The 18,192-nt window shown below is 35.0% G+C and overlaps 1 protein-coding gene across 3 annotated transcripts; it reads right to left on the reverse strand.

The window, feature by feature from the left end:
• Positions 1 to 5,873: 5,873 nt before the first annotated feature.
• LOC126726665 (homeobox-leucine zipper protein ATHB-14-like) lies at positions 5,874 to 13,417 on the reverse strand. 3 transcript variants are annotated; one of them, XM_050431984.1, is made up of 19 exons: positions 12,997 to 13,417; positions 12,688 to 12,871; positions 10,557 to 10,716; positions 10,162 to 10,277; positions 9,991 to 10,081; positions 9,778 to 9,873; positions 9,529 to 9,642; positions 9,362 to 9,445; positions 9,012 to 9,167; positions 8,852 to 8,926; positions 8,658 to 8,764; positions 8,293 to 8,482; positions 7,875 to 8,063; positions 7,702 to 7,782; positions 7,441 to 7,575; positions 6,973 to 7,298; positions 6,678 to 6,789; positions 6,414 to 6,563; positions 5,874 to 6,200 (listed from the first exon to the last, which is right to left on the reverse strand). In XM_050431984.1, the coding sequence occupies exons 2-19, from the start codon at positions 12,858 to 12,860 to the stop codon at positions 6,054 to 6,056; spliced, it is 2,502 nt and encodes an 833-aa protein (XP_050287941.1). In that variant the 5' UTR covers positions 12,861 to 12,871; positions 12,997 to 13,417; the 3' UTR covers positions 5,874 to 6,053. The 3 variants fall into 3 exon arrangements, with proteins under 3 accessions (XP_050287941.1, XP_050287939.1, XP_050287940.1); XM_050431982.1 differs by having other exon boundaries at positions 12,688 to 12,917; XM_050431983.1 differs by having other exon boundaries at positions 12,688 to 12,877; positions 12,997 to 13,416.
• Positions 13,418 to 18,192: the final 4,775 nt, after the last annotated feature.

The following is an 18,192-nucleotide window of genomic DNA, read 5'->3' on the forward strand; positions in this document are numbered from 1 at the left end:
TAACAACCTGCCACTTAGGATTTGTTGTAAAAATATTGTAAAAATGTTGTAGACATATCATTTCTCTTGCATTTATATAATTATTATGAAATTTTGTTCAAAAACTTTCCCTTATATGCCTTGCATTTATGTACTTACGGAATTTTGTCTAAAAATTTTGGAGTATTTGTTTGAAGAGTGCATTAGTACAGAAACTGGTTGGCAATATTTTCACCAAATTGTTGAAAGTCTGAACTACCTTCTGGTTGGCAATATTTTCACCAAATTGTTGAAAGTCTGAACTACCTTCATGGAAAAGGTCTAATACATTGAGATATGTGCTCTTAGAATCTATTTTTAGACTATGAATAAGGACAAAATTGGAAACTTCCTGTTAAGAATTAGAACAAAATTGGAGACTTTCGGTCTAAAAATAAATCTTACCCAAATAATTATATCTCACAAATATTTATTTTCTAAAAATAAAATAAAATAAATTTCTAACTTTTTATTAAACTTGTATTATGCAGCGAAACTTGTACAAAGAATGATGATGGAGATGTTAGAGTACATAATTCAAGTGATTATAATTATCAGAATTATAAAGTTCCGAAGGTGCTAGCAGATTCTTGAATTACTGATAAATCAAATATAGTATCAAGAAGGTTCGAAAAATTGGCTATTTAAAAAAGCTTTGAGTTTCTTGATAATTAGAATTCTCTCATTCGTGAAGGAATTAATGTTAAAAGAGAATTCTAAATCTCCATCCGCATCCGCAGCAGTGGAGATATTGATAAGTTAAATTGTGTTTGATTGGGCCGGCAGTGTTAGAGTTCAATTATTCATTGCATTGACTATCCTAAGTGCATGTCTAAAATGATTGCTAATTTGTTTTTTTCTATTTTGGTGTACTCTATTTCAACAACTAAGACAATCAACAACTTAAGAAAGAGGTGGAGATATTAAACTTAATGATACTGGCCAAATTTTTGCACGATGTGTGGTGCATTTTAATGTAGTAATTTGATCATACTATATGTATTTACAACTTTTAAAATTGCATAATATAGTGACTAATATAGATAAACATGTTTCATACCTACTCAAAAATGCAAATCTCGTTTTGATAAATAAAAATGTAAATATCTTTCAACAATTTTTTTTATACATTCCTAATTGTGTTATTAAAATTTTCTTCTTCCTTTGTTGGACGGTGTTTCAATTATTGCAAAGGTAATCAAATTGGACTAAGAATATCATATTTCAAATCAATTTTTCTCATATAAACCTTAGAAAATTGACATTAAAATTTCATTATAGTTAAATAATTAATGCACCACTTAAAATAATTAATAAAAAATAAATGTATTTATCCTATCAATAATCTTTTTAATTACATAAAATAATTTTTATTTTTTAAAAAAACAATTAATTTTTTGACAATTTTTTTTTATATTTTTCATAAAAATTGTGTCAAAATTTTTCTAAAATTTTTTAATAACAATTGTCCACAAGTTAACATTACCCTAATATAAAATAGTAAAAACAAGAATATGTGGATAGATACTATCACGTATCAAAGCTATCATTGGAGAGAGAGAGATACAAGGTACTAAGAGACTTTAATTTTTTGAATAGTTCTAAAATTACAAATTATTTTACAATTTTTTTAACTTTGACGTGACCGACTATGAATAGTTAATTATCACTTATAAATGAACTCACAATTTTTCTTCACCAATTACATTCTATCACGTCACTTTATGAAAAATTTGTGTTATTAGACTTTTTTTTTTTTTTTTTTTTTCTATAGGTGTTAAAGAGACTCGAGACCTGGCATGTTCATGATGGACTCATCAGCGACAAAAAAGCAAAAGTAGACACGTCAATTTGCTAATTCGTCGATTTCAACTTCATGATTCAAAGGAAGCAAAGTGTTTGCACCATGGTTTTATCTAATCTTATCACCAAAGTCAAAGGAGTGAGCAGTGCATGGGTTTTGACTATGCCACGTGGTACGGCCTGCTGCCGTGGATTAATTAATGATCCGCTTATCACCAAAGTCAAAGGAGTGAGCAGGGCATGGGTTTTGACTATGCCACGTGGTACGGCCTGCTGCCGTGGATTAATTAATGATCACCACAGTATCACAACATCCGTTACGTGACTTGTGCTCATGAGTTTTTAGTCTTTTCAGTTTTTACTTCATATTTTTTCTTTCTATCCTCCATTTTGGCCAAAAATAAGAAAAATGATGAATCCTGCAATTTATAAACTTAAGTAGTAAAAGCCTGGTGCTATGAAAGCATAAGCAGGTAAAGAGTAAATATGTTGAGCTACCAAGGAAGTAATAACCATTAAAGACGTTAGAGCAAAACCTAACTGAAAATTAATCAAATTATTGATGGGGTAAAAAAGATTTTTATATCAACGCTCTAATCACCCTTGGAAGAATATGTGCTTCTAGAAGATTTTTTATAATTTTCCCAAAGTTTAGGCTACTCCCATTTTACTCGCTGCTACTATGGGAATCATTTTTGCTTTCTTTTCCTTTAGCTACTAAGATGTTTCAATTCGCTTGGTTGTCTCTTGTCTGTCCATAAATTTAGCAGTAGTTTGAAAGGTTCACCTATTCGAGAATCTCTGAATCTACATTTATTTTTAACTCTCCAAAGCATTTCATTGCTTACTACACCCTTCCTTGTGTCTGGGTGCCTAGGTATACACCGTAAGCTTTTCCTTGCTTAAACCACGCCTTTAATTTTAAAGTTGTGTCATCCTAAGGTGTTCCTCACGAGAGGGACACAAGAACGTAAAAAGAAGGAAAGAGAGGCATAGCAGGCCCTAGTGCAAAGGCTTGCACAGTGGGTATTAGATTAGTGGTAGAGCCTCTGATAATTGCATTGTTTTGCCTAGGCTATGAGAGATCTAAGCCACATGGATAGTTCAATGTACTCATTAACACCTGACCCTGAGATATGGATCATTCAAAGCACATTAGCATGGCGTACTTCTCCTGTTTGAATCAAGGTTTAAGACCAAACTTCTCCTCAAGAGGATAGATGGGATAGTTTAGGTGGGATCTTTTTGAATTTAAATCTTCTAGATTTCCTAGGGTATTCTACCAATAGATTTCCTTAAATCCTAACCATTCTTTTATGATTTAAGGGTCTAGATTCTACTATGTCAGCATTCCACTAATAATACTCTTAAAATAATAAAATAATGTTGCAAACAAAACAATTAAAGATTATTGTTAGTGAAATACTGTAATAGCAAAATCTAGAACATTAAATCATTAAAGAATAGTTAAGATTTAAGGAAATCTATTTGGTAAAGTACCCTAGGAAATCTAGAAGATCTAAATCCGATCTTTTTTTTTTTTTTTTTTGTTAAGAAGTGTAATTGGGATTGAGATTTAGGTGCAATATTTTTTAGTGGTGGAGATCAAGAGTTAAAAAATTAACATTCAATCTTTGATAACAAAAAAAAAAACAAAACAAAAAAATAGTAGAGAAAGTTAAAATTTGAAAATGGTTATTAAAAACAAAACTTGCAAGTGATTTACTAGATCCAACTGTCTCATAGGTTTTCACTTTACACCATAAAATAAACAATTTTATATATTTTAAAAATGAAATTAAATTGTGCAAATATATATATATATAGAGAGAGAGAGAGAGAGAGAGAGAATTACAATGGATTTGTTGGTGCAAAATGCAAATCAATGAATTATTATTATTATTTTTGAATGGATCAATGAATTAATTATAAATAAAGATATATATATTTTTTTTTTTTGAAAAGTGTAGATTTTAACATATAATTGAATATTATCTTTTCTTAACTTAAGCATTCAAGACACTAACTAACCGGACCCGTAAATAAAAAAGTAGAGATTTGTGGCTTTTTTTTGTTCATTTTGTGCTCTTTTAATAGTCGCTATTAACTAGAGAGGGATACATGACGGTAATTGCGTAAAGCAAGCGGTGAATTATCATTGCCATATATATAGCTAGTGATTGTGCATGGTCAAAAAGAAAATAAAAAACTTGAGCATTACGCAAATACTATAATTATGATTCAAAGCTTTCATCCTAAAACAAATTAAAACCATTATGAAGTGGAGGTAGTTGCAAAAAGATATACGTACGATGGTGCATTTACATTACAATTAGATATGATTGCACATGTAAACAAGAGAATTCATGGTGGGAATGTAGCAATATTTGTGCAAGGTGTCAAGTCAAGGTGGTGGAATTTGTATGAATTGCCTTTTGCATTGTAATTCTTGTGATCAATACGAGGATGATTAGCTTGATATGGATTCCAACTCACATAATCCTCATGACATATGGGAAAAGGTATCTATGATCATGAGTAAAGCACAAGGAAACGAAGAAAATGAGAACAGCTATGCGTTAAGAACAAGAATTCATTGGCTTTGTACCTTTATTTTAAAGTTTTTTTTTTTTTTTTTTTTTTTTTTTTTTTTTTAACTCATAAAATTCTATTCACGTAACAAAAATAAGGGCACGTTTGGTAGACTGTAATAAACACTGTAATGTAATAGCTATTCCTATGGTATAACTATTCCGTTGTTTGGTTATGTTTTTATTACAATGAATAGTTATTCTTTATAAATAGCTATTCTTCAAAATGAGGAATAACTATTCCTTATTAAAAGTACTGAATATAAATTCCTTCATGTTATATAATAACTTTTTTTTAAAATTTCCTAAAAAGCCATTAATTGCCACATCTTCAAAAGGAAATAAAATAAATTTTCTTTATTGTTAATAATTAGCTCCATTTTGAACACTCTAAAATAAGTGTATTTTAGGAAATTTGATTTAAAAATAATTTAATTACACATTCTTTTTATACTCTACTAAATTATGGATGCATATTCAGAATTTTATTCCTAAATGGTCACCAAACTAATAAATAGTAATATTTATTACATTCCAACTTAATGTATTCCTTGTAATACTTATTCCTATTCCCATGTAATAATCAATTACAGTTCCCATGTAATAATCATTACAGTGTATCAAACGTGCTCTAAATGTCCACCCGTAAAAATGTAAGACATTCTAGCCAAAAGAGAAGCTTCGTGAAAAAAATGGGGAAAAATAGATAACCATTGATTTAAGTGTACACTACACTAATCCTCAAGGGAGATTGTGTAATTTATCCTCTCAATAAAAACCATTGGCCAGAAATCAAAAAATTAGGGGTAAAAAGAAACATTTCCAATTAGTTAAGAAATCGTAAACAAGATACAAGTGGTTTCGTATCATTACCCACTCATGTCATGTTATAGTTTTTCATAAATTGCTCTCGAATCATTACCCACTCATGTCATGTTATAATTTTCCAAAAATTGCTCATATTACCGTGTCAAACCTGTTCCATGTTTGTTTGTGCTTCCTATATTATAGGCCTATATATAATTGCAGGGATTTCTCAGTTGTTCTATACAGATTAACATTGACTAATTAAAGAAAATAACATTATTTGTATGACATCCCAGAGCGAGTCATGCTTATAAATTTGACTACATAACACTTCCTTGACAATGACAATAAAACAAATTCAGCATGACTACCCACCAGGAATATTACACTCACTATTATATCTGTTCCCAGATATGACACCCAAAAAGGCCAAAAGCTAGTGAACAATGATAGAGATTGGGAATTTGGAAGTGTCAAAAAGAAAAACCAAACTATGCCAACAAACTAGATAGGAGGTGTGGTCCCCCCACTGCTACCACCTACGCTCCCAGCAAGCATTAACATTATCTATTTTGGTTGAAATTTCAGATAAATTCATAGAGACATTCTGATTAGAATGAAATAGACAGATGAACCAAACCCATTAAGCAAACATTAACAATAACATACAGCCGTACATATATATAGATATGTTTAATGTTTTCATGAGATCCTGTCATGACTAATATGTCATAATGTCTTTTAGTTTCTACAAGCAAAGTAGATATAACTTAATAATAAATAGCTATATATATATAAATATATATATTATGTTTTGAGGATCTGCTTTCTCCATCACACAAAAGACCAGTTTAAAAACATGAAGGCCAGGCAGTGATTTGAATCGTCGTCATTAAGAACTTTCCATGCAATGGCCTGATCATAAGACACTGGCCTTCCCATGCTGGAAAGGCATATTCCTGCTGGCAGATATGCAAAGCCCTGCAAATTTCAACACCCACATTAGATGTTATCAATCACTTCGCAATGAATACTGAAGACCAGTCTTGCGTGTTAACTAATTGGAGACGCGTGTTAACTAATTAAAGACGAAACGTGACTGACATATAAGCTGGCTTATTTGTTTAAAGTACTCGCAAAAGCATTTTAATATTTGAACTTTATTTTTCTAATTGTCTAAAGAATCAGTAATACCTGTTGCATGATCTTGGAGAACTCAGAACATAGAATCTTCCGGCCAGCTTCATCAAGAATCTTGTCAAGCATTATATCTTGAAGGGCCACAAGAGTAGTTTCTAACATGTCAAGCCCAGCCTGGTTTGCAAAGGTGAACACTGGAGATGCCTGCAACCACATTTATGCCAATTGATAAGATCTAGGGTGCATTACACTATGATGTATTGGTTGTGCATAACTTTGAATTATGGAACAGGCGAAGAAGCAGAAAAAGGTGATTACATTTGTTTTCACGGAGCAGCATAGTATAGCATCAGAATGGAGCCAAAGTTGCTTTAAGATGGCATCGCTAGCTTGGGACTCCACCCGAAAGAGCTCTCCCCCAGTGTGGATCCTGAAACATACCAAAGTAAGCAATCAGAAATGAAAACCTCAGCATACTTGGTGCCCAAACTAGTCATAATACTTTTGAGTTAAGCTCAGGACATACAAATCTTTCACAATAAAACGGATATTTTAACAACAATAGCAACCAAAAGAAAATGTGATTAGATATTATATGAAAGAACATTCAAACCTGTAGCTCCGGCAAATCCAACGTGCCAAGGTAAGAGCCTCAGGTGAACCAGGAAGGGGTTTGGGCCCCATATGGGAGCTAAGCCGGGAGGGGGAAATAGCCATGGCAACTCTCTGAACAGACCCCACAACACTACGAACATACTGGCGAGCCATGGCAGCCACATTGTCCCGTAAGTGGCTCTCAAAAGTAAATTGGAAAGCAATAGTCAGGACTGATCTAAGGTTGTAACCGTTCAGATCAGCCTCACCAGCTGGACGAGCACCACCAGCTCCTACTTCAAGTGTAGAAGCCAAATCCAATGTTCGAGTTGCAGCAGGCCCATCCTGCAATACAAATATCATAGAAAAAGGCAAGGGTAAATGCACTTTTGACAATACAGTAAACTTCGAATTAAGAGTTATGAATGGTTCTGTGATTATTCCATTAAATAAGAATCTACAGAAGTAAGATGAGAGATCACTGAACTGATTTAGGATCGAGCGGTATCACACGAAATCCAGATGGCAACAAAGGAGCATCATCAGCAAAGGATTCATCAATAGGTGCAAAGACAAGCTGAGCACAGGCACCAACAGCATTTTCATCAACCCCGCTGCAAAGCTGCCACCATAGATTTCAATAAAAACAAATAGATTCATTAATAAGAACAATCCACGGTAATGACACAAGACTTTTTAAGAACATACTAACAAAATCTATACCATATAATACAATAACTAGACTAACCTGTAACAGGTACATATCTCGTGCCAATGCCACATCTTCGGGGGAGAATGCATGACCCTCCAGCCGAACCACCTCCAAGAACTTCATTAAGATGAATGAAAAATTTTAGACAAAATTGTATTTAAACATGGGGGAAAAATATAACCCAGAGAAAAGAGAGAAATAATGGTCACCTCCTCATGCTCCACAGTATGGGCGAGAGGTAAGATGACCTGGCTACCAGGGAAGCCACCAGGTCTTGCACAAGGAACGGCATAAGGGCTAGCTTTAAGACACGCAGCAGAGTAGGCATCAACCCCATAGTCAGCCCACTCAGAACGGTGCTCCCTTAGAAAACGAACAAGCAAGGCAGGGGGAACATTCTGCAGACCCCCAAGAAAAGTTGTAAACTTTTTAATGTACAATCAAATATGAACAAATTTTTAATATAAGGATTAAGGTCTAGATAATCCATAGGGATACTGAGAAAAAATCAATACTTTGGGAAGGGGGGGGGGGTGTTGATGCGGATAAAATAAAAAATGCCAGAGTGAGGCCATGAGCTAGCCGAAGATAACCATCCCCATGTGATTAAATAGCATATGGACTAACCTGCAGCAGCATTGATGCCTTGGCACACAGCACCCCCCCTCCAAAAGTTGAGAACATTGATGTGCTATACTGGGAGCCAAGAAATTTGTTTGGAGATGAGTTTATCATGATGGTCACATCTTCCACACCATCACTTCCCATTAGTGACCAACCATCATCCGCAAACCCATTAACAGCATCATTGAAACCCCTAAAGTTCATTTTGAAAAACTTTATAGTCAATGAACAATCCAGAATAGTCCAAGAAAATGGGAGAAAACAATTGTTGCAGATTTTATGTTTTAAAGTAAATAATTGGTTGGTCAAGGCCATGTGCACTTGATTCTGATGCCCAGGTTTCCAAATTTAAAGCATGGAAGTCTTACCTGCAAAGTCTCTGACTGAATGTCCTTAAAACAGCAGGCTGGCGGCCGCCACCATACTGAATTTCTCCACTACTCTCTTGTGCAATTTGTCGTATGTGTCGCAAGGCCTGTGTAGCAAGAATACAAGAACAAAATGTGAAAAAACAAAATTGACCAAATCAATGAAAAAAGATATCTCTTGCAGTAGTTCTTACAGCGACAGTCATTTTCTGAGCAAGAATCTTTGATGATTCATAAAGTGGTCTGAGAACTTCAGGAACACTCCATGCCTAGGTCAACCAAGAACTCAAATAAGCAAATGAATAAAAAGACAAAGTTGTAGGAGAAATGAATTCAATCAGCTCCTATCCTCACATCTAAATCGACGTGATCAACAATGTGAATTATGGAGCCACCACCCTCACAAGGCCGTATTAGATAGCCACTGGGAAGCACTTCAGCTCTTACAAAACTAGTAGTGGGAGGCCCTGCTGGGCCACCAGTAGAAGAGGTCAATGATCTCTCACATATCTGCAAATATCATTTTGAGACAATAAAATGCATTACAATCAGATGAAAAACCATCCTAGGGAGCAGAGTCAACATACTTAATAAATTTGGGACAATTACTATTGCCATGCAGTACGAAGCGACATTTTTGCATTTTTAGAAACAAACTTTAACAAGAGCAGAAAACAATTAGTGGGAGGCACTATTTGAATTACCACAAGACTTCCATCTTCCAAACTTGTAGTATATCTCAACGTCCAGAAGTCGCGTGCCGCAGCCAATGTTGTAGGTGCATAAGTCTAATAAAGAACAAGATTGAAAGATTTAAAACTAAGCAAGATAAAAACTGAGAAGTCAAACCCAGCTTATATAGAAAACCAACCTGCATGTATATCAGCTCAATTGTTCCTCCATTTCCTGTAGGGATTGCACTCAAAACATCAATGCTTCGACAATCACGAAACCACGATGGACGTTCTTTAAGGATTTCAGCGACCTGTAATGAATTTTATCATACATTGTATACAAGTAAAGCAGCAAATGATTATTGAGAGATCATCCTGAGGGAAAAAAAGGGGAGGGGGGGGGGGGGGGGGTGGAAGGGAACCAGTAGTGCAGGAAGAAAAAGTACCTTTGTGGGCTCTAGACTCACAAGACCGCAGGCTCGTGCTGCTACCCCACTACAGTTGCGGGAAACAGCAACGATTCCAATAGAATCCGGACCAGGCTACATATTATCACTAGAAATGTTATATTTTTGAATAGGAGTAACATTTATGCAGAGCAATGCATACATGCACATAAACTCGCTACATATCTCTGAAGAAAGATTTAAGAGGCTTACCTTCATCCCAATCATCTGGACCCAGTCGACAGCAGTTCCAGTAGCCTTGGAAAGGAACTCTGCCAGGGTCTCCTCAGCAATTGCGAGAAGACTAAGGCACAAATAAAAAAGGTTAAACCAAAACAAATTAGCGGGTTTTAAAATAAATTGGACTTAAGAGACATTACTTACCCAGCTGGGTTGTTAGCATCCCTTTGGGGATGCTGAGGTGTTGGGTTTTGCTGTTGTTGTTGCTGACCACTCATGACCACAGACTCACAGCTGTTGTCTGTGGTCGTTCCAGATGCCTGGTTAGAATCCGCCAAAGAATGATTTTAAGATTAAAAATGATGCAATAATAATTAAGAGTTCCGATAAGAATGTAAGAGACACAATGTAGAGACCAAATCATGCATAGCTAATCTAACAAGGAAACTACACTTTCATTGAGTATGTATTACAGCACATCAACACAAGAATTCAAGAACCATGGCCACTGCACAAGAAGCTTCAAGCAATTCAAAATAATTGGCTAGAGATTATTTACAAAGTAGAACAGCTAGTGGATAAAGGCCAAGGCAACTTACACTCTGCAGTTGCTGTCGCATGTATCCATTCTCATAGACCAGGTGTGATACCTGCTTCTGTAAGCGGTCATTCTCTTCCATCAACAACTTGTTCATGGCGGTCAGCTTTCTATTCACTGTCTGGAGACGAGAAGCTTCCTTCCTTTGTTTTTCACGGCATCTACAAAGAACAATTGAATTCCATATCAACTAAGTTCCCCGAATTTACTTAAGCTTACTTAGTCTAAAATGATAGAGAACTCAACATTAGCAAATATGAATGTAACAAAGAGATGCCCATGTGGAAGTATGAGGGAGACAAAGCAAATTGGTTTATTGTTTTTTTATTTTGGTACAAGCAGAGGCAAAAGTCAAAAGAACAAAAAAATATGACACGTGGAAAAGGATGGAAATCAATTTAAATCCTCAGTTTTCCCTTGAGACTATCAATGAATAACATTTTTATGAATGATTATATTTTATTGCTGTAAGATTTCCAAATTTGTATAAGTAATTATTTTAGCCCAGGAAACACCAAAACAATACCTAAAACCCCAAAAATAACTTTTCCTAAACTTCCTCAATTTCTTTTTTGAATCATAAACTTCCACAATTATTGCGGTCAGTCTAAAGACCAATCTTGGTAATATCAGATGTGCAGACATTAGTTTACCAGGCCAAAATATACACTAAAGTCACAAGACATCAAATTTAAAGTAGAATTTATCTTATCTCAAATTATTATATTTTAAATTATATGCTTAAACTGGTTCAGCAACAGGAAGAATAAAAATATTCATTTATTTAAAATTTCTGCAGGGGAAAGAGAAAATCATAATACCCAGAAATGATGAGAACACAGAAACAATCAATAAATAAACAAAACAAAAGAATGTTTTCAAGAAGCAGATTGATTAACTGTCAATATCATTCTTTTAATTTGAACACCCAAAAGCAGAACATAACAAACAAAAACACATTTTTGGAGAACATATGTCATTATTGTCTACTACTAAATTTTCTAAAATAAAAAAGAATCATATAAAAGTTCCACTTTTAACCTCTTCTGCTGTATATTGAATTAAAAATATCCAAAATGATGAGGCAGAGAGAATACGAGAGGAATAAAGAAAGTATATTTCATAAATAAAAAAAGCAAACTGATTAGCTGTCATTATCTTCCATTTAATTTTTTCCCTTTTCTCACAAGTTTTGGAAAGAAAACAAAATGCGTAATGTTTTTCTTTCAACTCCCCAATGACAGAAGGAGAGAAACAAACAGGATCCCCAGAAAACAGCCATTTGATGCATTACAAGAAGACAAGTTCTTTACCAATACAATACGAGAGGTATATGCTTTAAATATGCAAACCAGAAAAGATTGTATTCTCTGCCAAAACTTGCATTAGATCATATCACTATTTTAAGAAAAGGGTTTAAGAGTGAGAAAGGAGTTAGCAAAAAAACAAATCCACAGAGAATCAAAACAAAATCATGGGGAAAAATGGAAAAAGAAAACAGCTTTTTTCTAAGAACTTCTGCAACTTCTAAGAGAACTAGTGAAAAATCATCCAAAATAAAACCACATTTTCTCTTCAAGAAAGATCCATTAATTGCAGACTAAACAAAAGCACACTTGCTCCCCACCCCCCTCCCACACCAAAAATTTAAAAATAAAAAAATAAAAAAACTATTCTTTCTCATTATTTTTCCTAGTCCATACAGAAAGAAACAGAAAAAACTAAAAATGAAACAGAAATGGAGGATCATCAAAGAGATAAGTCCATTTGGACACAACAATGAACTGATTGCGACCAAAAAACACAAAAACATGAACTAGATGAAATCCCCACCCCTATTAGCAAAAGCCTATACCACTTCTAACTTCTTCACTAAAAAAGCACAAACATAAACTTAATGGAAACCCCACCCCTATTTGCAAGGCATATACCACATCTAACATTACATGAAAAAGAAAAACCATTTTGCATTCCCCATTTTCCCCAAACAAACCAAAGAAATAAAGTGCAAGCCACAAAGAGAAGAAAAAAAAAAGACCTTTCATTTTTTTATTGAAGTCAAGATTAGTAATTAAATAGCAACAAAGTAGAAAATTTTCATCTTGTACAAATATTCAACTCCCTCTCTATACCTGCGGTTCTGAAACCAGACTTTGATCTGTTTAGGCTCAATGTTGGAAAGTATAGGACACTCCCTAATGAGCTGCTGCCTTCTCAAAGAGCTAGGCTTTGGACATTCTGTGTACACTCTCTCCAACGCCTCCACTTGCTCTGGCGTATACCTCACGTACTTGCTTGAATCCATTTGCTTATTCACTGAATCTTTGTGCATAGAAAGCGCCATACATACAACAATACAATACTATAAACACCAAAAGCTTAAAGTAAAAAACCACCCAAATGAACAATAAAAAAGATAAAAAGCCAAAACTAACACAGACCCAGAAGATGTTTTTGGGGTCTCTAAGGCCTTGTTGAGCACACTTGTGAAAATGGGATTTTAGAAAGGTGGTAGCTTTGGTTCTGCTTCTTGATCAGCTTCTTTGTTATTGTTGTTGTTGTTGTTGTTGTTATTGGTGGTGCTGGAAGCGTTCTCAGGCAGGCTCTCTCCTCCAAGAGAGCCTACTTTCTCCTTCATCAGCTGGTGGGCTTTGGTTTTTTTTTGTTTTTCTCTCTCTTTCTGTGAAAGCAAAGAGCTTGAACTTGAACAGGGAAGAAGGGACTGTGGTCTTTATCTTAGACACCAATCTCGAGAATTTTTGAAAGGGAGAGATTGAAAAAACCAACCCACAGAAAGAGAGAGTGTGTGTAATGTGTTTTGTCTGTGTTTGTTTTTGTGTGTATGTGACTGAGAAAGTAAACAGAAAAAACAAATATAGCCAATGGCAAATAAAAAGCCCACCTGGCTATATGGCTATAACTATTGGTAGTATTGGCTTTTTTATTTTTTTTAATTTTCCTCTGACTTCTCTGTAACTGTGTGATGTGAAAATTGAAAAGTACAAAAACAAATAAATAAATAAAAAGAGAGAAAGAAAGAGAAGGGAAAGGAATAAATGAGAGGACAGTAGAAATGCAGAGAGCTGATTTTGGACTGCCAGACCCTCAGAGAGACGTTTTTTGACAAATGCGGTTGGCTTGTAATGTATTGTATCTCTCTCTCTTTCTCTGTCTAGGAAAAAGTAAAAAGCTACAGTACAGCCTGCCATTGCTACACTCTTTCTCTCTCTTTAGGCAAACAGTAACATTTTCTTGATGATTATACATGCATGGACATTATGTATCATACTTATGGGGATGGTTAGGCATGATATGTGCAAAACGGTGGGCATGTATGTTGTGGTATGTGAGACAGACTTGTGGGCATGTATGGAAGGCGTGAACGCAGAGACAATGGACCACACCTCGGTAAAAGGAAATTTTCTTTAGAGGAAAAGAAAAACAAAAAAACATAACATAAATCACTAGTATAAATAGACAAGAATTGCTTTGCTGTATGCCTGTATGTATGGTACACAAACACAATAACACAACTTTTTTTTTCTATTTTTTTTTTTAAGAGAACAATGACACAACTTCAATGAAACTGGATCCTTAACGCTTTACAAATAACCGAGTTGAAGGGTTGGAAAATGGTCCATAATGGATGCTAGAGTGTTACTTCTTATTTTTCCTTACATGAGACGAGGACCTTCACAATTCTAGGATGATGTTTGTTAGGTTAAGATAATTTGACCCGGTTAATTAAATCAATTACTTAAATTGATTAATTAAGTTTAATTGCATGCAAATTGTAAAGGCACCAACAAATCACCAAAAATACTAAGTGTAACGGAAAATAAATTTGACATAGTGATTTGTTGACAAATGAAAAAAACCTCGCAAGATAAAACCCTATCGGGTAACTTTAAGGTCACCATTCCTAAAAATCTACTAATTAATAATCAAGCGGTTACAAATATAAGGAATATTATCAACTACCCCTAGCCTTTCTCAAAATACCAACCTACAGTTGAACCTTTGCTCCAATACCCAATTGGATTTGATCTTGTAGCAACCTTCTTTCCCTTAATGCGCAAACCTTCAATTTGTAACTAACCCTTTTGCAAGAATCCCAAGAACGTGACTAACTCCAGTAACTTGAACAGAGGTTGTTGGCTCAACGATGAAGATTTAAAAGCACTTGGTTACAAAATTCTATGACGTACAAACGCAATAACTTCACACAGAAAAGATAAGTCTCTTAGTCTTTGTATTAACGTGTGACGGCCTTTAAAATAAGCCTTATATATGTCTAGAGTTGTGAGAAAAGAAATTCCAAACAAATATGCAAGGCTAAGTTGAATTTTAAATCTGAAAATTCTGTGAAAGTTCAAATAGTGTAAAAACACCCTTGAACGTTTAGACCCCCAATTTACAAATTAACCAATTTAAGATTTATGTCAAACAACTAGTGTGCGGAAAATGAACAAAAGCTATAAAACAGAATTGGAAAACAATCTAAGCCAATTTAAAATCACAACCCACAACAGATAATAAAAGGGAAAGATAAAAGGGAAGGAAGATGCAAACATAAGGACAACACGCGATGTGTTATCAAAGAGGAAACCAAAGCCCTCGGCGTAAAACCTCTCCGCCGCCCTCCAAGCGGTAAACAATCCACTAGAAAATGTAGTTGGGATACATGGACAGTAATAGACCCTCCAAGCCTAATCTACCTAGTGCACCTAAGTCCTCCAAACTTCTTACTCCAACGAGGTTGCGCCAAACCTATTTCTTTTCTAACTTCCCGGATTCTGCTACTTGACCATAGCATCAACCAATGTAAATTGGTTCCTTCCTAACTGCTTCCCAAAACACCAAACAGCCTTCTCACAGTAATGGATATGGTGAGAACAGGTTTTGGTAGAATGCCTCTCAAGGGTTTAACAATGGAGAGGAAGAGAGTTGAGGAATTTGAAGAGACTCTTATGTAAAGATTGTAGATGAATCAATCTTATTTTACTCTAGGGGTTCTCTCTCAAAATTCTCTCTGGAAACTCTTTTTCTTTTGTGGGTATAAGGGGTATTTATACTGGGGTGAGAAAAGAATGTGAAACGTTAGGTTTTTCAAAACAGAGATGGTTCGCGGCTTAACTGAGTCGCAAGTTCCAGCCGCGCGATAACAGAACGGCCAGTTGTCCTATTTTGTCTTGTAGTGCTCCAGCTAGCATGACGCTTCAACTTCTGGCATGCTTGGCACGTGTGCTGCTTCTGGCGGCTTGCAGCCGCGAGTCACCTGCGAGATCAAGCCGCAAAACTCTGTTTTCTTGCACACTCTTGAGCATTCAATCACTCTATCTCACTCACTACCCTTACAACAAACCCACCTAAATACAGGGTTACTAAATACTGAAATACAAGCAAATTTGGCACGGAATAAAACCAACAAAATGGTTGATTAAATTCAACCTTACATTCTGAAATCGTAATTCTCGATAGATCAAGCTGCTGTCGAGCTATCTATTGAGTTTCACATTAAGTTTCGATATCACGCATTTGTTGAGATATCTGTCGAGACTTAATGAACAATTTTTCTTCACTCGTTTCTTGGACCAATCTTCATATCTTTAATTCTTGACTTGAATAATATGTTTCTTGAAGTACTAAACTCATCTTACATCTACCCAATTAGAAGTAAAGTGTATTTTATCAAAAAAATTAGCTAATTACACAAAATATGACATTAACAATGTTTAATTGAATTGAAAAATTGTTTGGGTCAAGTTATTTTTATTAACTAAAGTTTTGAAACTTACTACCATAAAGAATTTTTGGAAGTCTCTCTCAAAAAAGAGAGACAAAGAGAATGGCTCTCAAAGGCATCTTCACACCTCTGTACGAAAGTGCACCTAAGGTTTTATTTATTTATTTCATGGTTAAAGTGCACCTAAGTTGACATAGGACAAAATTTACAATTTAATTTTGTAATTCATTCATTTTGGTATTTTTATGTAGTTTTCATTATTTTAGGTTTAGAGTATTTATTTCCTTGTATTTATGTGCTTTTAATTTTTAAGTCAAATTTGGTTCCTAAAATGGTTAGATATTAATTATGATTTATTTTAAAATATATTTTTTTATATCAAGTTTTTTTTTTTTTTTTTGGTAAATCAAGATCATAACATTAAAACTAAGCAGGAACAAGTCTATTACAAAAAGAAGCCTCCTTATTAGCAAAAAGGAGGTCAACCACCACAGGCGGTGGGCATAAAAAAATAACAAAATTAGAAATGGCGCTTCCCCCAAATCTTGCCAGCGTGTCCGCGCATTGATTGGCTTCGCGAAATGTGTGCACAACCCTCTTGTTGGGAATAGTAGCTAACAGTCTCCTCCAATCAGAGAGTAAAGGTCCCATTAAAAGATTAGCCTTATTATTATTCATAAACATGACAATGCTCAAGGCATCCATCTCAACAATCAAGTTGTCAAGCCCAAGCTCTTTGGCGATTTCAAGGCCATCTCGAAGAGCCCATAGCTCAGCTAAGGAGCTGCTGGTGTTTCCGTGGGCCCTTGCATAACCTCTGACCCAATTTCGTATATCAAGTTTTACAAAGCTTTTAAATGGACCTCTAAATCTGTAAACCTTTTTTTAATAAATATTCAATCAATAAAAATTCAGACTTTAGTCTCTCTATTTTCTAGTGGATTCCATATTATCCCTCCTTGTGGAATCAAGGTAGCCTCGTGAATTCAAGATTATTTTTTAGAAAAAAAACTTGTTTTGTTTCTTATTTTCTAAAGGTAGACATGTTTTACTTTTTGTTGCTTATGCTCCCTGCATCATGAGTCCTCAATGACTTCGTTGTGAGTGTCATTCTCAACGTGAGCCCTCCTCAATCCTTACATAGGGCCCACTAATGGGTCTCTTGCTGCACTCAGTATCACTTTTTGTTGTCTTTATTGCGAGTATCCAACTGGCCTAAATCAACTAGGTCTCCTTTACTGGTGACGATCAAGCCACCTTCTAAAGCCCTTGGAGGGAGTCTCTAGTATATGTATAACTCGAACCAATTTAGATTTGAGTTCCTTAGCACCAAACCTTCAAACATTTCCATGGATTCTCTAGCTATAAATGGTTTCCTCTTGCGCTAAACCCCATTGTCTTTACAATGTGGTAGGATTTCTCTTCTGTATCTAGTTTTGGTGTCTTTAGAATGGGTCAAGTTGTAACGTTCTTCTTGGAGAGCATAGAAAAGTCTACCAGATTGAATTGGTTTTCTAAGAACATTCACACTCGGTGATGTAAATGGTATATGTTGCAATTATTTAGCATCTAAGCATCAAAATTGCACGTTACCCAGTATTGTAATGGTAAAAAAAATTTGCAATTGTGTTACAGTACCTTGCAAATTCGCAACGATATTGTAGCACAATTGCAAATCAATTTAATATTTTTTATTCCATACCTTTAAATATCTCTCTCTCTCTCTCTCTCTCTCTCTCTCTCTCTCTCATGATGATGGTTTTTTTGGCGTGGGTCTGATGGTGGCATGGCATAGCGTGGCGTGGAGGTTTTTCTACATCAACAATCGGCGTGGTTGATGGGTCTCTCTCTCACGGTGGTTGATGGGTTTGGTTATGGGTTGTTTATGGGT

This window comes from Quercus robur, chromosome 5 (genome assembly GCF_932294415.1).
Source record: "Quercus robur chromosome 5, dhQueRobu3.1, whole genome shotgun sequence".
NCBI lineage: Eukaryota > Viridiplantae > Streptophyta > Magnoliopsida > Fagales > Fagaceae > Quercus > Quercus robur.